Here is a 20,497-nt window from a genome sequence, read left to right on the forward strand (position 1 = left end):
AGGACTTTCTGCACATGCTCATGTAGAACTTCCTTATTACTCCAAGTTCCTTCTAATAGCTGCTTACCTTGCCTCCTACAATCCTGCCAGGACAGATAAGAGGTTCTTTCTTAAGGTAACTGTGTATATTTTTTCTTACTGCTGTATGCCAGAATCATGCGTACTTCTTCATTCAGCTCAGAACTCCTTTTGATTATTCACTTTTAGCTCTGTTTTGTATCTTATGTATTTGATTTGAGCAAAACTGTGACTTTGGATCACATACTGTGATATATTGATAACTGTCACATCATTACTGTTGTTTAATATGAAAAATGAACTGTTTGATCATTAAAACACACATAATATTTATATATCACCATTGTCTTGCATGGCATTTGTAAAGTGCCCCATCCCCTTCCCTGAAGTATTTACGGTCTTGGCCATAAGCCTGCAAATGGATGTGGTGGTGTACCATTATTCACAGTTTGAGTCCCATGGAAGTTAGCAGGATTCCATGTGGGTCTAACGGTTTGCACTGGGACATCTGTCTGGAGAACAGAGGCCTTAATTTGACAAAATACACGCAGAGGAGGAGAGGAGAAGGAGCAACAAAAAAGCAAAATGATTGAGCAGTTATGCTTACCTTGGATCTTACTAGCTGCCAAGAATTTTTTATATTGTAAATATGTGTAGTTGTTATAGGCAAGAATAAAGAACTGGGGAGACTGAGAATATCAAGGGATAGAAGCTTACTGATTCTTTAAGAAATCTCTAGTTTTTTCTGCATCTCAAAATCTATAAATATACTGTCCATATTTTCAGTCGCATGTACTAGAGTCCTTTAGTGATAAGATACTAATTAAATTATATAATTTGGATGTGCTGGTTGTTTTTATGGTGGTTATTTGTCCTCCATAATGAAAGCTGTAGATGTTTCACACTGGTCAGTATACTCTTGTATGTATGTCAAAAGAGGAGAGAATTATTTGGAATAACTTACAAATATGTGGATATAGCCAAATACTTCATTTCTAACACTTGGCAAGAGAAATATCATTGGAAGAACTTATTTGCTGAATATTGACTCTATTGTTTTAACTTCTGATTTCATGCAGACTTTGCTCTCTGCTCAGGATCTAAAACTAACGGGGGGAAATGAGACAACAAAATAATTTTATTTATATATACTTAAAATAACAAGGGAAAAATTGTAAATTATTTAACTGCCCATTGAAAAAGGATAACAATTGACAGGAAGTCACTATTTTGTGCAAAGTGGGACTGAAAGAAAAATAGTCTTGTTCTGTTGCATACCATATTGAAAATCTGCTTAAAATTTATTTTAAGCATGTACATGTATATTTTATACTACTGCTAAAAAGAGTGCAAATCCATGCACTCTGAGCACCCTTGACATAACTTAAAAATACATTCAAATAAGATCTTAATATAATGACAAAAGTGCAGCAGTATAATTCATGTAACCCACCCCTCACAGTCCAGGTAATTAAAAAACTCACAATCTTCTTTCCCTTACTCTTCCAACAATTCCTTATTTCTACCCCAGCCCCTGCTTTCAGGAACATGATCAAGATGAGTTTGTTCTTTCAGTGTATGACCTGTTGCATAGTAACTCATTGAGTTAAAAAGTTTATTCTCTCAAGTCACTTAGAGAAAACTTAAAAATTTACAACATGACATTCTATTCAGTAGAGTAATCAGTCAAAAAGAACTATAGAAACTATGGTTCTCTTAATATGGCTAAGCACTCAATTCCAGAAATGCCATACACAAGGTTTCAGGCTCACTTTGCCCCATCAAAGACTTTTTTCCTGATTTATTGAACTCACTTATAAGTTGCAACTTACAAAATTGTGGAAAAATCTGTGTTGTATTGAGTTTTGAGAAATAATATGTGATCGTGTAACTCAAGATTGTCATACCTTGAATTTTCAGTTGCTTTTGACAGACACTGCTTGAATGTACCCTCCTGATATATTTTCCACCTCCTTTTGTTTTCTCCTCCTGCTTCTTTAATAATTCCTGTTCAGTGGGTTCTCCTCTTCTTTTCTCCCACTTTGAATGGAGGTCTCAAAGGACTTTGCCTTTTCTTGGCTTCATCCATCCTTTTTTCCTCAACACCACCCTTGGTGAATCTTATCTGCTTACAGGATGTCAGCTACTTTCTTTATTACAATTATTCTTTCTACCTGACCTTCACATCCTGTATCTTGGCCTCTTTTTGACACTTTATTGCTTTATTTTGTGGATGTGCTGTTGTCTTCTTAAATACAAACCAATGAAAATGGGTTCCTTGTATAGACTTTAAATATGAAGCAGGTGCAAACTGGATGCATTTAAAATCAAGTGGCAGCCACTTTCCCTTAACTGTTTCTAGAAGGAGAAAGGAACTAACAATGAAACACGCTTTTGCCCTTTTTCAAGCTGACATTGAGGTGGGGAGTGGGGTGTGATAGAAGGAGACTCATAGAAATGGCTTTCTGCCTCTTCTGATTAGTGTCAAATTAATTATTTTCTGATTGTTAAGTATTTAATTTTCTGATTTTTAAATTTGTACATTGCCCCAAGTAAACCACTTTACAAACGTAGCAATACTCTAGAGTGAAAGTTTTCATCCAGTGTTCAGACAGTTTGGATATGAGGGAGCCAAGAAGTTATGCCTAGAGCAGTGGTTCCCAACCTTTTTAGCTTGAGGGCCACAGTTATTGTTTTTACAACCGTTAAGGGCCATCAATCTCTACTAGCAGCCCCCCCTCTTCTCCCCTCCCCACTGCAGCCCAGACGGAAGGAGTTCAGCTCCTGTCTCTCTGCCTGCAGCAGGGAAACTGCACGCGTCCTGTAGCCCTGTGTGCTCCACCTGGGTCTCTAGTCAGTGGCTCCCTTCTACAGCCAGGGGGATGGAAGATCCAGTGCTCCCCTCCCTCTTGCTCCAGCAGGGACCCCAGCACCCAGGAACCCAGGCAGAGCGTTTTGCTCTCAGCTGGAGCCAGGGGGAGGGGAGTGCTGATCTCCCATCCCCTTGGCTGCATCAAGAAGCCTGCACCAGTCTTTTAGCCACATGGAAACGCACTCCGCCTGGATCCTTAGGCAGCGGTTCCCTTCTGCAGCCAGCAGATGGGGAGCCATGGGCCACTTTGAAAGCCCCCACGGGCCACAGGTTGGGAACCACTGGCTTAGAGTATGTTAGGATACTAAAGTGTTAGGTACTGAGTAAGCAGCATTGCTGTTAAGGACAAAGGTAACTAATTGGTGTGTGATAAGTCAGCAAAACTATGGTAGTAATACATTACTATAAATGTTTACTAAACAGTTTTATGCTAGTTTGGTTTTTTTCACCCTATTCAAGTTATATAACATTATTGTAACTTCTTGCTATGTCATATTTGCTCATATTTTGCTTCTTTGTTAACAGCATCATGGGAAAATTAAGAAGACAAACTTTCTGAAAAAACACGAAAAGGTATTTATGTAGCTTTCAATCCTCGCTCACAACTAAATGCTGCTTTCTTATGTGGTAGTGGGTATATTTTTCCCTTGCCACCTGAATACGTGATTTTAAAAAACATTCAAGAGCATTGCATACTGTAATCATTAGTGCATTAATTTATTTTATGTTTACTTTTCATACAAGGTATTGTAATTATTTATAGACTTATTTTTATTTTAAAAGGACACATTTCATTTAATTACAATCATTAGTGTAGATCACTTCTGGTCTTTTTAGATAATAATATTGATTTTTATGTTTCTCATGTTTCTACTTATTTAAACCAATATCACTTTCCCTTCAGGTATGAAGTGTTGCAGTGGTTTTGCTTATCAAAAAATAGTGTTATTAGCACTGTCCTTCTAGACAGACACAGACAGAACAAAAAGATTTAGAAAATCACTGAAACTGCTTATCTGGTTCAGTGGAGCTGCACCAGTGTACACCAGAAGAAAATTTGAACCTCTGGCTGAGTAGCATATATGTAAATTGGTATAGAAAAAAATGCTTAATGCACATAATTTCACCTGTGTCGAGACTGATGTGAAATGTTAAGAAATGTATCTATGTTGTAAATCCTTAATTCTTAGAAAGCAGTTATCCTTTAGTTATAGAATTCTTGTTTGTCTTGCATGCCAGAGGATTTTCAAACATTCTAGTTGTTTTTCAGGACTGTTTCCTACCTTGAAACACATGAACATCTCAAGTTGTGATCACAGGTCTTGTGGGAGGGAAAGGGGAACAGGCATAAATAAATACTGCATGACAGCCCAAATCTTCCTTCTTTCCCTCCAGCTGTTAAAGGTGCCTTGCTTTCTTTGCTATAAGCAATAATATCTCACTTAAGGAGGCAAGATGGGGAAAGGCAGGAACAAAAGAACTGGATAACTAGAGGTTTGATAATGGGACACACAGCCTTCTAGCTCATGGTCACTGTTTCGAATTGGATTGAGATTGACTGTGATCATTAGTCAGTTAGATTATTGGAGATGGATTGATGTCTTCGTCTAATCTCCAGTGGACAGATGTTCTTGCATTAAAATAAAAAGATTTTCTTCTTCTTCTTCTTCTTCTTCTCATTATTATTATTTTATTATATGACACCCACAGGTGCTGAACAAACAGATAGTAAGATGCAATCCTTGCCCCCAAAGATTTTAGTCTAATGCAAAGCAAGATTAAAAAAGTGGGTGTAAAATGGAATGTGAAGGAGAAGGAGGTCAATGGCAATAAGATCATTCAGTGACAAACTAATTAGTGCACAAATTGCTGAATCAGTTACCTCTTTCTGTTTTGTTTTTACAAATTTCCTATTTCCAATTTTTTAGATAAAGCATCTGCCTGTTTCTGTTTTTTGGTTATTTAAACATCTGCTTACTTCCAGACTTTATTAGCCTCCGTCTGTTCAGTTGTCAGTGACTGGCACACACTTATTAACAGTGTTAGCATGCAGATTTAAATGTCTCTAAGACTGCATCTGTACCACAAGCTAGGGGTGTGGTTCCCAGCTCTCATGCACATATTTGCACTCTCATTGAGTACAAACCAGCTTAAAACTGGTCAGTACATACTTGGCATGTGGCAGTTCCTGAGGGCACGCAAGGTTGTGAGGCACCTGCCCTTAGTGTGAGAAAGCCTTGTGTGTACTTACTGCGGGTCAGTTCCCCAGCATCACCAGCCTGTGGCAATGCAAGCACTGCCTTCCAGGCCACTTGCTCTCTCTTTGCAGGTTAACCATAGGTACACTCCAAGCGTCCCCCTACAGCGGGGGTTTTCAACCTTTTTTAGAAACTGTACCCCTACAGTCTCAAGGTTTCACCTGAGGTGCCCCTTCATGGTTTTCCCACCCAGCTCCAGTGGCATACCCTGGGTCTCTGGCACCCAGGGGCCAAACCTGTGTTTGTGGGGGCTGCCGAGATCTCACGCTCCCCCCCCATGCAGGGCAGGAGGGGTCTCCAGCTCCCGTAAGACAGTGCCTTCCCCCAGCTACTTAGGGGAGGAGGGGGTCTGTTCCTGTGGGGGGGACGGGACATGTCGCTTACATCCTCCTGCATGGGGCAGTGGAGCCCGGCCAGAGGGCCCACCTCCCCCGTACTTACCTGCCGCATGGCACTCAGCTCTCCCGCTGCAGCTCAACACCAGCTCGGACGGGGTGGCCTCGCCCCCTGGGCCTGGGGAAGGTGCCGAGCCGGCCCTTCCTGACACACAGTGGGAATGGGGGGGCACAGGAGGCTCCCAGCTGCACATCATGAAAGTCCAGCGCCTGGGGCCTGGCCCCCTCGGTACATGACTGCCCAACTTCCACCCGGTCCGGTGTGCAGCTGGGAGGCAGGCTGCAGCCCCCTGCCTTCCATCGGGTCTGGAGCGGGGCCTCCCAAAGTGCAGGGCCCAGGGCGGTCACCCCAATCCTCTTGTGTACCCCCTACGATACTTTGAAGTACTTTGAAAACCTTAGAGCATCAGCCTCTGTTCCCACTGGATATTCTCAGAATTCACAGATCCGCTGCTCCCAAAGGAATAGTGCACATCAGCTTACCAGTTACACTTCAGGATCACCCCTCTGCCCAGCACACAGTACTTAAATATGGTTGTAGGAAAATTCAAGAAGAAGCAAGTACAATTAATGGAAACAAATGGTTTCATATAAAATAAAATCATAGCATGCTTTCTAGAGCATAAACTTATCTAAAAAGACATTGTCCTGTCATACAGAACAAAAATTCATCCAAAATTCTTATGGCCTATTGTAGCCAAGCTTGGCTATGATCTTCCATTCATGAGTCACATTGTCCTCTTGACTTTGGTGTCTCTTTGCAGTGCCAGATGTATCAAAACTGCTCTTTGATCATTATTCAGAATCAGGACACCGCCTGCTGATTGTTCTTCCCTATGGCTTCCCTCTTGTTGACCTTGCAATCTTTTAATTAGCATTTTTCTCTCACAAAGTAAGTCTATCAATAAGCTACAATGCACAATACTCACTTGACGAACATAAAAAGATGCATCTCCTATCCTCTGCCTGAACAGAATTTGTCCAAAACCAGTCATCTCCTGGTGACCCTTAACTTCAAGGCTTTAAGAACATTATTTCCAGTATAAATATATATCTTAAATATTACTCATACATACATTTTGCAATACTAAAATTACCCACGTGTTACTGGCTGTTGGCATAGATTTTACATACCATCCTTTGGCACTCTATTATGTAGACGTCAGATGCAAGGGGAGCCTTCTAAACCTTATTTACCCCTCTGCCAGTTGACACCAAGAGGTCCTTGGGTCACAGCATGGCTAAGCCATGCTGCTGCTACCTGTTCTGTTGAGACTTCACTACTGTTGATATTCATGCTAGTTCAATGAGAGCTAGCATGATTGTGTATGCAAGCTGGAAATCACACCCCTAGCTCAAAGTGAAGACATAAAGTGTTTGTTTCCCTGCAATAGGGTTGAGGCACATGAATGGGGTGGATTGAAGAAGTTTTCATTGCTGCCCACTCATGATAAGACTTCCAGCTAAATAGAGGACTCTTCTCAGTTTGTGTGGTAACTTGTCATGACCACAAAATATATTTTTTTAAAGTAAGAATTTCTCTCTTGAATTAAAATGACCTTCTGAATAACCATTTACATTATTTTAGGTATATGTGGCAATGTTTAATTTTAAACAGATTTTTTTTGGTGAGGTCATTGGTCATCTTCTCTTGCCAGCCTTGAGTCAGACTACTACTCTTGCTTTGCTGGTGTAGGAAGTTGCTCCTAAAGACTTGAATGATCTAATTCCTGGATTCAAGCTACATCCTTGAAATATTCAGCTTCAAAGAAAGGGCATGTCTACACTGCTGTGAGCAGGAGCATCGATTGAGTGAGTCTGTGTAGACCTGCTCAGTCAATGGGAGTGCTTTCCTGTAGACTGAATTAGCCTACTTCCCCGAAAAACAGAAGGTAGTGTCAACAGGAGAACCTCTCCCATTGATGTAGCGTCGGGAAAACACCACACTCAGTAGACGTAAGTGTGTCAACGTGAGATACGCTAATTACATAATGTAACTAGCGTATCTCACATCGAGCCAGCGTGACAGTGTAGACCAGGCCTAAGATTAATTTTAATTAGAATCCCTGATTGGAGCTCCTAAAAGTATTCTGCTCAGTTCCATTTATTAGAATTGAGAAAACACCTTTACTGTATGTTGAAAATTGAATGTCTTCCATTGACACTAAACTCCAGCCTCTGGGTATTGAAATAATTCCATACAAGAATCTGAGAAGTGTTTCCGAGGGTTTAATCTGTATTTCATGAGCTGTGGGTCTCCAGAGCAATTGCAGTATCCTGTGTCTCACTTAAATTTTACAGGTTACTGTTCCTTAACTTTGTCATGTAAACAGATGTAAACATTGTCTGGTAGGTATTCCCATTTTACAGGTGAGGACAGGGCCCAAGCATAACTTTTTCAGGCCCAGTACAAACTTGTAACATGGGCCCCTCCCACACACATTTCCATGAGGGTTGCAGCCTGGGCCGGGCCCCCCAGTGCCCCTGGGCCCCGGTAAAGTGTTCCCTTCCCCGCCCCCCTTTCCCCATGTGGGGAAAGTGAGACCCTAAGATAAAAGGCCGAATCTCTGATGTAAGCTGGTGAAGGTTCACTGACTGCCTTTGAGCTGTGCTAGTTTACACCAGCAAAGAATTTAGCCATTTAAGGGCATTTAAGTGGCTTATTTAAGGGCATTTACGAGTCGGGGCACAGCCAGGCTAAAAATTAAGGAGCTCTTGATTCCTAATTCTTTATTCAGTTTGTTAGGCCATAATTTTTTTACTAGAAGAAGCAAACCTCTCTCTTCTCCTTATAAGACATACCCTGTTCTAGATCACTGATGGCATCATAATGCCATTAGCCAGAGAATCCTTGGGGCCTGTCTTGCATTGTTGACCCAATTCACTGACAGATCTGACTGAGAGTTCTGCCAGGTAGAGCTGCAACTGCAACATCTCCCTGAGCATACTTTGTATGTTCAAGTATGTCAAGTGTTGTCTTTGAGACTGTTTTTTCTGTTGACCTTTGGTGCTATACCTCTGATCCAGTTCTTGTGTGATAGACTCCTGTTGTGTCAGGATTTCTGGCTTCCAATTTAAAATGCCCCCTCTGTTTGTCAGCTGAGGGCATTCAAATGTGTTGGTTGGCTCAGAAAAGAGAACTATATAGCAGCATGGTGAGATCATGACATCCCTAGTCAGGTTAGATTAAGAACCCATTCCCTTTTCCACCTAAAGAAATGAGGTAGGCCTAAACCTGATGGGTCCTTGTTGAGCTTCTGTTCTCTCTTTTTTTTTTTTTTTGAATACTTGAGGCTGTTACTGCCCTTCAAGAAATCTTAAAGCTTGGGTACATTGATCAGATTTTGTGATGCGGTGTAAAGTTGTGGCAGGAGAGTCTAGTCAAATAAACAAACAAGAGGATTCTTCTTCTTCTTACAGCTTTTCCCGCACTAAGCAGGGTCCCCAAAAAGGTTCATTATGGTCCTTCTCCATCCGATACAATCTTGTGTAACTTCTATCTTAAGTCCAACACTTTCTATGTCTCTCTTCAGCACATCCTTCCAATGGGTCTTTGGCCTTCCTCTCTTCCATGGTCCAGGGGGCTCCATTTCCAACACTCTTCTCGTCACATGGTCCTCATCTCTTCGCATTACATGTCCATACCATCTCAATCTCTTCTTCAACTTTTTTGCTACCTCTTTCACTTTCAAAGTCCCTCGAATGTATTTGTTACACCACAAATCCATTGCAACATCCTCATTTCATTCACATTCAGTCTAGTCCCCTCTTTTAACGTTGTTGCCCACGTTTCTGCACCATATGTTAGTGCTGGTCGCACAACAGTTTTATATATCTTTCCTTTCAGTTTAACTGGTATTTTCCTGTCGCAAAGCACACCTCTACATTTTCTCCAGTTGTTCCATGCTGATTATACTTTTTGCTTTATTTCTGCACCCATGCCACCATCCTCTTGTACCATAGATCCAAGGTACTTGAAGCTTTATACCTGTTTGATTTCTCCTCCTTCAATTTTCACTGGTGCCTCCCATTCCCTATGAGTTCCACTAAATTTACAGTTCAGCAATTGGGTCTTTGTTTTGCTGATCCTCATTCTTCTGTCCTCTAGTACTTTTCTCCAACATTCTAGTTTTTCCTCCATGTTTTCTTTTGAACCTCCACACAGCACAATGTCATCAGCAAAAAGCATAGTCCACGGGGGATCATTTCTCTCACCCTCGGTAACCACATCCATTACTATCAGAAATAGGAATGGACTCAAGGCAGATCCTTGGTGCAGTCCCACTTTTACTTCAAAGTTCTTCCCTCTTCCTGCTGAGCATCTTACCGAAGTCTTGGTTTCAGAGTACATATTGAATCAATCTGATGTACTTCTCAGGAACCCCTCGCTTTCTTGCACATCTCCACACTTCCTCTCTTGGCACCTGGTCATAGGCCTTTTCGATATCTATTAACATCATTCTCAAATCCCTTTGTCCTTCTCGGTGCTTCTCCATTGTCATTCTTAGTGCAAAGATAGCATCCATTGTGCTTCGGCCTGGCATAAATCCAAACTGACACTGATCAATTTCCACTTCATTTCGTAGCCTTTTGTCTATCATTCTCTCCCATATGTTAAATGTGTGAGGTAAAAGCTTGATTCCACGGTAGTCCTTACATTCCAGTATATCTCCTTTTCCTTTATATATCGGTACTAGTATACTTTCTCTCCAAGATTCAGGCATTCTTTCAGTGACCATAATACTATTAAACACCTGACACAGTACTTCAGCCCCAATGTCGCCAAGATACTTCCACACTTCAACTGGGATTTCATCTGTCCCAACAGCCTTATTATTCTTCATCTCTTGTATCACCCTCTTTACTTCTTCCATCTTGATACATTGTATCACATTTTGGCTTCCATCTGTTTCCTCAGTCTCTACCTGTGGGTTCTGCTAATTCATAAGCCACTGGAAGTACTGCGTCCATCTTTCTAAACAAACAAGAGGATGTGAATCTTTTTCACTAAAATGCAGAATGTAAATAAAAGTCCTGGCAACTGGGAGAAAAGCCTTAGTTGATGTGTAGGAAGCTTTTCAAGGAAGAAAGTGGAGGGTATAGTTGTGAAGAAAGTTGGGAAAGAGCAAAATCAGAAGAACTTTAAAATTAGAGCAAAAAATCAGAAGAGTTTTAAAACTTATAGAAGACACTTTCCCTTCTAGAAGTTTTCAGATTTTTTTTTTTAAAGCTATTTCATATATAATGTATTGGAGTTTTTGTGCTTAGCTCCTTGTGCAAAAGTCTTACAGAAATGAGAACTGAAAATTTCCAAACTATGCTTTTGGGAATGAAATTGTTTCTGCTAAAGATTCCTATAAACTGCTTTTGAAATTCTTTTGAAATGATCTTATCCCAATTAAATTATAGATGTTTTCCACAAGGTACTGTTTCTAGCAAATAGTCTGAAACTTCTGAGTATGGGAGTCAGAGTAGAAAGACTTGTGAACTCCCAGTACACTTGAGAAGTAGCTGTACAGTGGTTATGCAGATATTTGTGCTCTGGCTCATAATTGCTGTAAGCTAATTAAGGAACCCCTGTGCGTGCGTGCGTGCGCACCATATATTTACTGAAAAATTATACTAAGACATTTTGACAATCAGAAAAACAAACATAATTTTATAACTAGGGGGGTAGGAGGAACTAGGCAGCTATATGTCAGTAACTTTTTATAGCATCCATGCACCTGGATGAAGGAATTACACTAAAATTAAGCAGATTTTTATATAAATATATATGAGATCTTTTGATCATATGATACTTTTGATAATCCATATATTTTTCACATTGTTTATCATAAAATAGTCTATCTGAGAGGTAACATTGGCAACATCTCCTGGATTCTTAGAGTTATATCAATTGGAAATGCCTTTTACCTTGCAGAGGAGATGAATGGTCATATTTTAATAACTAGCACTACAAAACTGCTTATGGTTTGATTTAAGTTATGTTCTTTCCCAAAATGATTTAAAAACAAACTTTCGTTTTGAAATCCTTCTTAATCCCAACTGTGCTAGCAGTAAAAATAAATTGATGAATGCTACAAAAAGTGAAGTTGAATGTCAAAGCTTAGAGTGAAATACAGACTTAAAAAGAAACGAATGTTTCCTATATCAGACCTTTGATAATTTATGCCATAAATAATCTGAATAACATTAGCAACACTGACTGCATTTTGTAAATAGTTGCTGATTTTGCCTTATGAACAAGTGTTTGTCTTTTTGTAAAGTTGGTTATTTTAGACATTTTAATTAATTTATATTGATGATGAGGAATTTATACCTTAGTTCTTCATATTGACGTCAGTATGGCTTATTATAATAGTATGCAATGCCTAAAACATCCACGCTGAAGCCAATCAAAATGTATGCCACACTTGTCTGGTACATCTTAAGTATTTGTTACTTCATGTAATTTAATAATAAAATGCTTTGTGATATGAGCAACAAGAATGCTTTCCAAACATGAAATTGAGTAAATTTAGTGTTCTGATGATTGTAACACAATCATAGTCTGAAGTTACTTTTAACTCCTTATAAAGGGTCCTGGGAAACTGATCTGCTGTGTGAAAGCAAAAATAGTGTCAGATATTTCCTGTGTGAAATAATAAACTGATCTGTTCCCATTTCTAGCTTTCTTAACAAAATGGTGTGGTTCCTTGGAGATTTGAAAGCAGAGTGGTAATGCTTCTTACTGTGATTTATCCAGCACGAAGGAAGTGTCAGAGATTAAGATTAAACAAGGCTTGAATCACTCAAATCAGTAGTCACAAATCCTCTATGACTTTTATAAGAGGAATGCGGGTTCAGACATTCTAGTTTTGGAGGGACAGGGTTGTGAAAAATGTCAAGGTTTTTGTTGTGCCTAAATGGAAACAAGAAAAACTAGAACTGTGTAGAAGCTTACAGGAGAAAGGAAAGGGGTGGAACAATTGTTGATCAGAATGGGGCTGGCTGCTGGATGAAATCCTTTGTCATTGGAAGTTAAAGAGGAAAGTGGGTGGAGTTGTGGACTACTAGGACTTTGGTTAGACTCTAGAAACTTCTAGAAGGTAGGCATAGCATCTGATAAACATAGTTTTCTTTTAAAAAAAACACCAAAACAAACCTGATTAACATCTTATTTTTCAGTCTTCAGTGTTAAATTCACTAGTTTCTCATTCTAACTATAGTAAATGTGAAAGCTACTACTCACTACTGTAAATGATTAATTAGTGTTTAGTGATTGTGTGCAAATACGGGCTCTGTGAATGAATAAAATTGTATTGGTTGTACAAAAAGCTAGATGTCTAAATGGCTATTTTCACACAGATGTGGTTACTAACCTCACCATTGGACGTGACCCTAATTCTTATTTCCATTCAGAAATTTAGAGAGTATTACAGGTTCTTGGGTGTATTCCTAATTTTAGAAAATCCTGTATTATTATAGTTTCTAGGAGTTAGTCTCAGAGCAGAACTTTATAGCTGATTTCAGCATTGTACTCAGGAAAGCTGCTTTGTTTCCAAATTCCAGTTAATCCTACTCCCCAGGAGAACTTGAAAGCTTTACATGCAACATAAGGCAAGCAATTACAAAGCTCCTCTGACTACAGATGATGTTTTTCTTTATTAAAAGGAGTTAAAGTAAAGGTGATGTTGCTGACTTTATTCAAACCCATGAAAAGGTCAGACAGGCCTGTAATAGGGAAATAGGTGACCTCTGCAGTGCATTAAAAAGAAACAATTCCATCAGGTTATTCTAATGGCATCCTAAACTAAAAGAATGTCATTGCAATAGTTTGAGAGATTAGATGTAAAGCTAGGAATTCCTGAGCTCTAATTCTGGCTCTGACACTGATTCTCTCTGGAGCCAAATCACTTACCCCACTTTTCCTCATCTTTAAAATGTTCTCTTGTTTGGGGAAGTGTTAGGAGGATTGCTCAAAGTGCAAGTGCTGTTATGATATAGATGTCAAATTAATTTATTCCAGCCACACTAAGTGATTCTATATAATTATTTTGCTGGAGACAATGCTTGTTTTCTGTATCTTTCCTTTCCGTCTTTCTCTCCCCCTTTTTTGTTTGTTTGTAAACATCTTGCTAGAAACCAGGATTTTTAAAATTTTAGATGTCCTGTTACTCTCGTAAAGTCGGTGTTCTGTGTGACTGGTGGTATTTTATGATTGTTATAAGTGAAGACTAAGAAGCAGGTACAGAAGCTCTTGTTAAAACAGTTCTTAATTGGGCTAAATCTGACATATTGCTTAGGGCTCAATTTTGCTACCCTTAGTGAGGTTGTATCTTTCTCCCTGACTAATCCCTTGTCACTGCTGAATCTGGGTAAACATAACACAGTTGAGCCCTAAATAAAGTGGGCTTTTTATGACTAATAGGAAACTGAAGACCTGTAAGAACATAGATTTCCCCCTCTCTCCCTTTGCAATGTTAGCTATAACCAGGAACCATTCACTGTTAAAGAGCTTAACATGATGACACTAATAAATAATAAAATAAAGCTGTTTATAAGTCCAGAATGCCATCAAACGTAGTCTGCCAATTTCTGTTCTTAGGTTGGACTAAATAATTTAATAGTTCTTTTTTATCTTTATTTCTGTAGATTTGGCAAAATGTTTTGTCACATCCCAAATGTGTTCCTAATTATGAATAAAGCAGGTTGGACACCTACCAAGTTAAATGGAGCTCTGTTTGTATAAATCCAGAGCTGTGTATATATTGTGTATTATATATATATTGTGAATACTGTTTTCCATAAGGTGTATGTGAGCCTTTAAAAAGGGATACTGTAAATAAATTGCCACCTAGAGACTAAAAGATATAATAAATAAATAAGATCCTATGGTGTTGTGCTCCAGAAAAATCCATTTAATTGAATGCCGTCTCTCTCTATTACAGACCAGTAATCACCTCCTTGGGCCAAAGCCATTCCCTCTGGACAGATTGTTAGCAATATTATACAGTATTGTGGACAACAAAGTAGCTCCAACTGCAAATATATTTTCCCAGGTGAGTACAGATTTACTTGTATTTTTAAACTTTAGGTGTTTTGAGTTTGTAATATATTTAATCCTCTGGTAAAAAGTGCTTTCTATCATATAATGAGAAATTAACTACATGTCATTAATTTAAACCTAAGATTCTGGTTAATTTTTTTCTTCAGTTGTGAATAAGAAATTGTATCTCCATAATATTCTGAAACATTTTAATTGCTAACTTTGGCTTGGATTCTGAAATGTGACCTGTATAGATGGGTATCTGTGCCAGCATGAACCCAATTGAAGTCAGATTACTTGCATGCTTAAAGTTAAGCACATACATAAGTGTTTGGAGGATCATGACCAAAATGAAGGTATTCTTTACTGTATTATAGCAATGGGATAATAGTCAACCTAAGGTACAGGAAAAGGGTATGGGTTCCAGCAGGGAAAGATCATAAGAGAAGTTGGTTATGATATGCATATTTTGGATGCCTTTTTGATGGGACCTTATTGATTATCTTTCTCAAATACTCTCTTTAAAGTACCTGTTTTTAGCTACCTATATAAAATCCTAAATACGTCATTAAATGACATTTCACTAGATGGCAGCATAACTACAGTATTTGGTCAACAGAAACAAACCTACAGTTTCCTTAATGCATAGGCTGGGACTACCTTCCAGTCTGGGACCACCTTTCCCCAGTTCAAAGTCTTCCAGATGTTCTTCCAGGTATTGAGGTGGGGGGGAGAGAAGCCAAGTGATGATGTCACTGTCTCTATTTATTCCTTCTTCCAGCTTGTTAGAAAGATCCTTGCTGTGACATGGGAGTTAGGCAGCCTCCATTGGTCAGGTAGTCTCCATTGCCTATGTGTTCTCTCTGAGAAGTCTTTGGGATGGCTTTTGGGAGACTATTCCCTTTAATGGGCCCTCCAGCTGGTCGTTTGTTGCAATTGGAAGGTTGGCTGTGGCCATCTCCCTACTTCACAAGGTACTTCAGTAACACATATTGCAATACTTCATAACTTCACATGATAGCACATGTAATCCAATAGGATATTAATGTTAGTGCATCAAGACTTTTAAAATACCTCACAAGGCATACTTTGTGTAAAACATATCATAATTGTGTCACAGTCGTGCATATGGGAGTTCCAGGGTGCTATTTTGAAGTACATAGTGTCATGGATCACTATAAGCCTCTAATATTTTCCTGCTTTCCTCTTTTTCTCCTAAATTGCTTCTTATGTTTGCTTTCAAAAACTGGTTTTCCCTGTGCTTTTCATGTATCAGATAGATCCAGGGCTGCATCTCCCAGAGAAGAAGTTCTAATATGTTTAATTATATTTAGATTTTTACAATCTAAAAAACCCCTGAAAACCTCAGTGTTAGGTAATGAACTCTTAAGATATCCAACCAGTTCCCTGCAATCATATAAACTTCTTCAATATCAGACATACAGTTTGTGTATTGTGTATTTTCCTCCTTAGCTCTTTGTGGGATGTTACAGGATAAACATTTAAAAAACAAACACATCATGCTAATTTAAGATGTACACTAGATGGCATTGTGGTCAAATTATATATTTAATAGTTACAGTTTTCTCTTAAATATATGTAGATTAAACTTTACAAAACTCCAATAAGTAACAAGGTTGTAATAAAAATCCAACAACCAAGTTAGAGCAAAAAAGTCTAGCTAAGATAAACATTGACTTTGTATTTTATCAATTTTCACTCTTTGTGATAACATCTTTTCTTACATCAAGTTTTTTTTTATTTAATTGAAAATTAAAGAAAAATCTAACTGGAATAATATAAAAAGTTTGTAACAGAATATAAAGTAAATATCTTAAATTACGGTTTTAAAAGATTAAACAAGTTTTTATTGTTTTAAGGATTTATAAAACAATTTTGATATTTCACTAATCACATTGTAAGCCTTTTCTCATTAAAGGTTTTCTCAAATTAAAATCAAGTCTTGAGAATTGTACATTCTTACAAAATCTGGCTGTTTTGCTACTCTGGGTATATAAAATGTAGTGGAATTTGCAAACGAGAAGCTATGTGTAAATAATCTGTACTGTACACTGTTTAACAATGTTTATCAAAGCCATATTTGCCTTTTATTTGGTTCAACAGTATGTTTTTATCTGCTTTGTGATCCACAGAGGGAAAAGCTCTATATTAGAGCCACTTGTTATATTTAAGTACAGTCTTGCCTTGAATTTTCAAAAACACGAGCCCATCTCAGCTTTAAAGTTTATTAAATTGCAACAGAAAATATCAATCACTAGTAAAGGCAGCTGTAAGATCTAGAGTATGCCACTGACAATATCCTGAGTCTCTCATTTCTGTGCCAGATTTCTATCCATGCAGAAATTCTACTCATAAACTTTTCAAAGTGAGTCCATCAATAAATAATGAATAGACATAACAGATTTTTAATTTTCTGTTTAATACTAAGATTTATTAAATCTAATTTAGTTTTTTTACCATATAGACCTTCAAGGTGTAATTTCGAAGATTCATCTAGGTTTTGTCTTTTAATGTTAGTCATAGCCCTTAATAAATGGGCCTTCCTTTTACTCACGTAAAAAGTTAACGTGTTCCTTTTGTACAAGATTGAACTTTATAGTTGGCGAGATGTATGGGACTAAATTTTTTCTGGTGTATCTCCACTGGAATTAGTAAGGTTTCAGTAACCTTACTGAATCCTAATCAGTAAAGGGAATGATTTGGCCCATTCATTTTCTTTTCATTTCCTCACTTATTAGCATAGACTTGCGGCAAATCAAACTTCTCTCAAATGAAATTTGTCTTAATTACCACTTTAAATGTTGAAACTGATTTTGGCTTTAGTACTGTGTTTTTAAATAGTTTCACACATCTGTGGAGACATATCTAATGTATTTGAGGAGAATTAAAGTAATTTTTCCTCATTTCTATTATTCTGTGTATGTGCATGTGTAGGCGTTCTATTCATTTGAAAGGTTTTGAATGATCTTTTTCTTTCATCCTAAATGTTTATTTTTTCACGTAGATTGTTCTAATTAGCCAGAGATAAGACATTACTGGAAATGGAAAGACTAATATATTTTATATAGTTTTAAAATGTTTCCTATATGTTGCTTTTGTGTCATTGAATTCATTTTTTGACAAGGCATCAATCAACATTTCTTGAACTTAAGGGGAAAAAGGGCAGATAGAAGATAGTCTCCTAAACCACTGTGAAGTTCGAGTGAGAAAACATGCTACTATAGAGGATATTCTTCATTATTGTTCTTTAGATGCGTTTCTATCTATCCGAAGATTTGATATTTGTCTTCCATAATCACTGAATATTACTTTCTATACCTGGGTGAACATACATAAATACAGTTGATCCTGTTGGGTTGGGCATTTGACAAATCAACTTTGAAAACAAATGTTATTTTTATAATAAAAAACAGGAATAAATCCTACAATTACACAAGGCCCTAAAAGCAGTGGAACCACCATGATTTGCTGGTGAGATTGAATAGAAGCTCTAGGGGATTCCATCTTCTACACACCACTGAGCACAGTTTTATAGCACATCTTTATGACAGCTGTATGGGAATACTGTGGTGAAGCTAGTGTGTATACCTGGATCTGAGTGTATACATGAGTCCACTAGCCAAAGCCTCAAAGTAGGACATGTACTATTACTACAGTTTGGTTGCTGAAGAGAAGCTTCTAGTTGCTCCATGCCCATTAGGAAGAAGATTCTGAGAGTCCATTTAATTTTGACTTTGCATGAGGGATGAGAATTTGGTTTTAATTGTGCAGCATTTTAGAGAGAGAACTGTTGAAGATTATTGTATTTTCTTGTTCACTACTTAAAGCTTGATAGATATTAATAAAACTTTACTTATGAATTTACATAAGATTTCTCTCCCTCCCTCCCTCCCTCCCACCCACCCACCATACAAAAACAAAACAAATTTAAATACTCTCATCCAGGCTTTATCTCCTGTGTTGTCTGTTGTAATCTTCACCTCCCAAGTCTTGGATACGTACTCCTCACACGTGTGCTCACACTCCCCTTAGACCCATTCAAAATAATGCTGCTAGTTTCATTACCTAGACAGTCAATTTTCTATTTTATATAAGTTCTAAAAGATGGCAAATGATGCTAACGTCCGTCTCCTATTTGTCCTCTTCTCCCACAAATTTCTATGTGGTTTGTACTATGCCACCTTTTATATATGGAACGCCTTCCCTGAACAAATCTGTAAAACCATTACACTGTAGTCCTCCAAATACCTCTTTAAAACTTGTTTCTACCATGATGCCTAAAATAAATTGTGACCGAGTATTGGCTAGCCAGCAGGGATTGCTATTATAAAAACATATTTTTGTTCTCTTACTAAACGAAAACTCCCTACAAATTCTGCATGTAGCTAGTTTATACAGACATGTGATCTAGTCACTCTTGGCATCTTTCTAATCTTATGCTCCCCTCCCTTCTGATTGTTTGTTACATCCACTTAGTGTGTCATGCCTTAATTTAGGCCCTGATTCTGCAAGTTCGTAGGCACACATTTAATTTAAGCATATCAATAGGCCTATTGAAGTCACTGTCCTAAGATTAAACGATTTGGTGTGGGGGCAGTCTTTTACTGTGTGTAAATTACGGCACTAGCAAAATAGGGTATACCATGGTAAAAGAGCACAAATGGATCTGTGAGCACTTCCTTGTACAAATAATAATTGTAACAAAAACTTACTAGAACAAGAAAACAGGTGTATAAATGGAGAGGTGTATACCCTTTTATGCACCATAATTTTAAAGTGTTTATACTTGAAAAATGACTGGAATAAATGACTTCATTTATTTTATAAATGTCGGATTGGGTTTTATTTGTGTTTTCTCTTTATGCTATCTCATAGTATAGTAGAATAAACTATGCTGGGTAATTTGAAAGGTGTTTGCTGTTTATTTAGATCCAAAAGTGAAGATGTCTACTGTCTCTCCATTTGGGTTAAATTCAAAATATGAATTATGTATATATGTATACTATGAATATATTTTTGATTGGAGTAGTATTAGAAAACTAGAGCTCTGCAGAAACCCTGTATCTTTCCTCCGTTTCCAGATATTTTCTGTTTTTGTTTTTGTGGTGTCAACCGTTTCATAAGTCAGAATCTTGAAATATAAAAAGTTTTTTGTGGCTGACTTATTTAGTGTTTCTGGTGTTTTATTAATACCAGAAAAAGCAACTGAATTTCCACAGGCCTACCACAGCCATTACTCATAAAATGAGTGCAAACTGTAATTATATATATGGCATTGTCTGGGATTCACGTGTATGGGAGGGAGCTTTCTTAATATGGCAAAGCAATGGATGTAATTCCAAGTGAAACTGGCCCTGGAGTTTGAGTCTTTTAACTTCGACTATGGATATATTTCATATTTACAGTTGTCCCACTTAAAGACTGATATGCTAAATGCTAATTTAATGTGACTCCATCCAAAAAAATAAACAGCATATTTAACATGCTTTGAGCGGGAGGAAGCCAAAGGGACATTGTTTGCTTAAAAATAAAAAATATGACAGATTATCCCCTTGTTCTATTTTCTCAATTGCCTCAAATGGACTGGGATTTGGGAATAACTTATTTTTTATATATTAATTATTTACATAGCACTGTAGGTTTATGTGGCAATTTGCACACAATTTACTAAAAGACTCAATCCCTGACCCCAGCAGCTTAAAAGGATAATTTAAATAAATCTTTTTATTCTCTGAAGAATATCTGGTGATTTTGCTTATATTCTGTCCCTCTGTTTTTCATGATGATAAAGTGTGGCATCTGCTATCCAGACTGGAAGGATCATGCTTGTTGCCCGTTCCTCTGAATAGGTCAGCTAGGTACTAACCCTCTGCCAGGAGACTAAAGGTAGAGTGCGCAGTCT

The 20,497-nt window shown here is 37.9% G+C and overlaps 1 protein-coding gene across 3 annotated transcripts in view; it reads left to right on the forward strand.

The window, feature by feature from the left end:
* ORC5 (origin recognition complex subunit 5) overlaps positions 1-20,497 on the forward strand; it is a 133,796-nt gene that overhangs the window by 45,765 nt on the left and 67,534 nt on the right. For all 3 annotated transcript variants that reach the window (XM_067563998.1, XM_067564000.1, XM_067563999.1), the window contains exons 11-13: positions 3-115; positions 3,416-3,463; positions 14,477-14,587. In XM_067563998.1, coding sequence (XP_067420099.1) covers positions 3-115; positions 3,416-3,463; positions 14,477-14,587 — 272 coding nt within the window. The remainder of the gene's footprint in view (positions 1-2; positions 116-3,415; positions 3,464-14,476; positions 14,588-20,497) is intronic.

Source organism: Emydura macquarii, unplaced genomic scaffold, assembly GCF_026122565.2.
Source record: "Emydura macquarii macquarii isolate MOO-44397 ecotype Brisbane River unplaced genomic scaffold, CSIRO-AGI_Emac_v2 contig_2636, whole genome shotgun sequence".
In the NCBI taxonomy this organism is placed as follows: domain Eukaryota; kingdom Metazoa; phylum Chordata; order Testudines; family Chelidae; genus Emydura; species Emydura macquarii.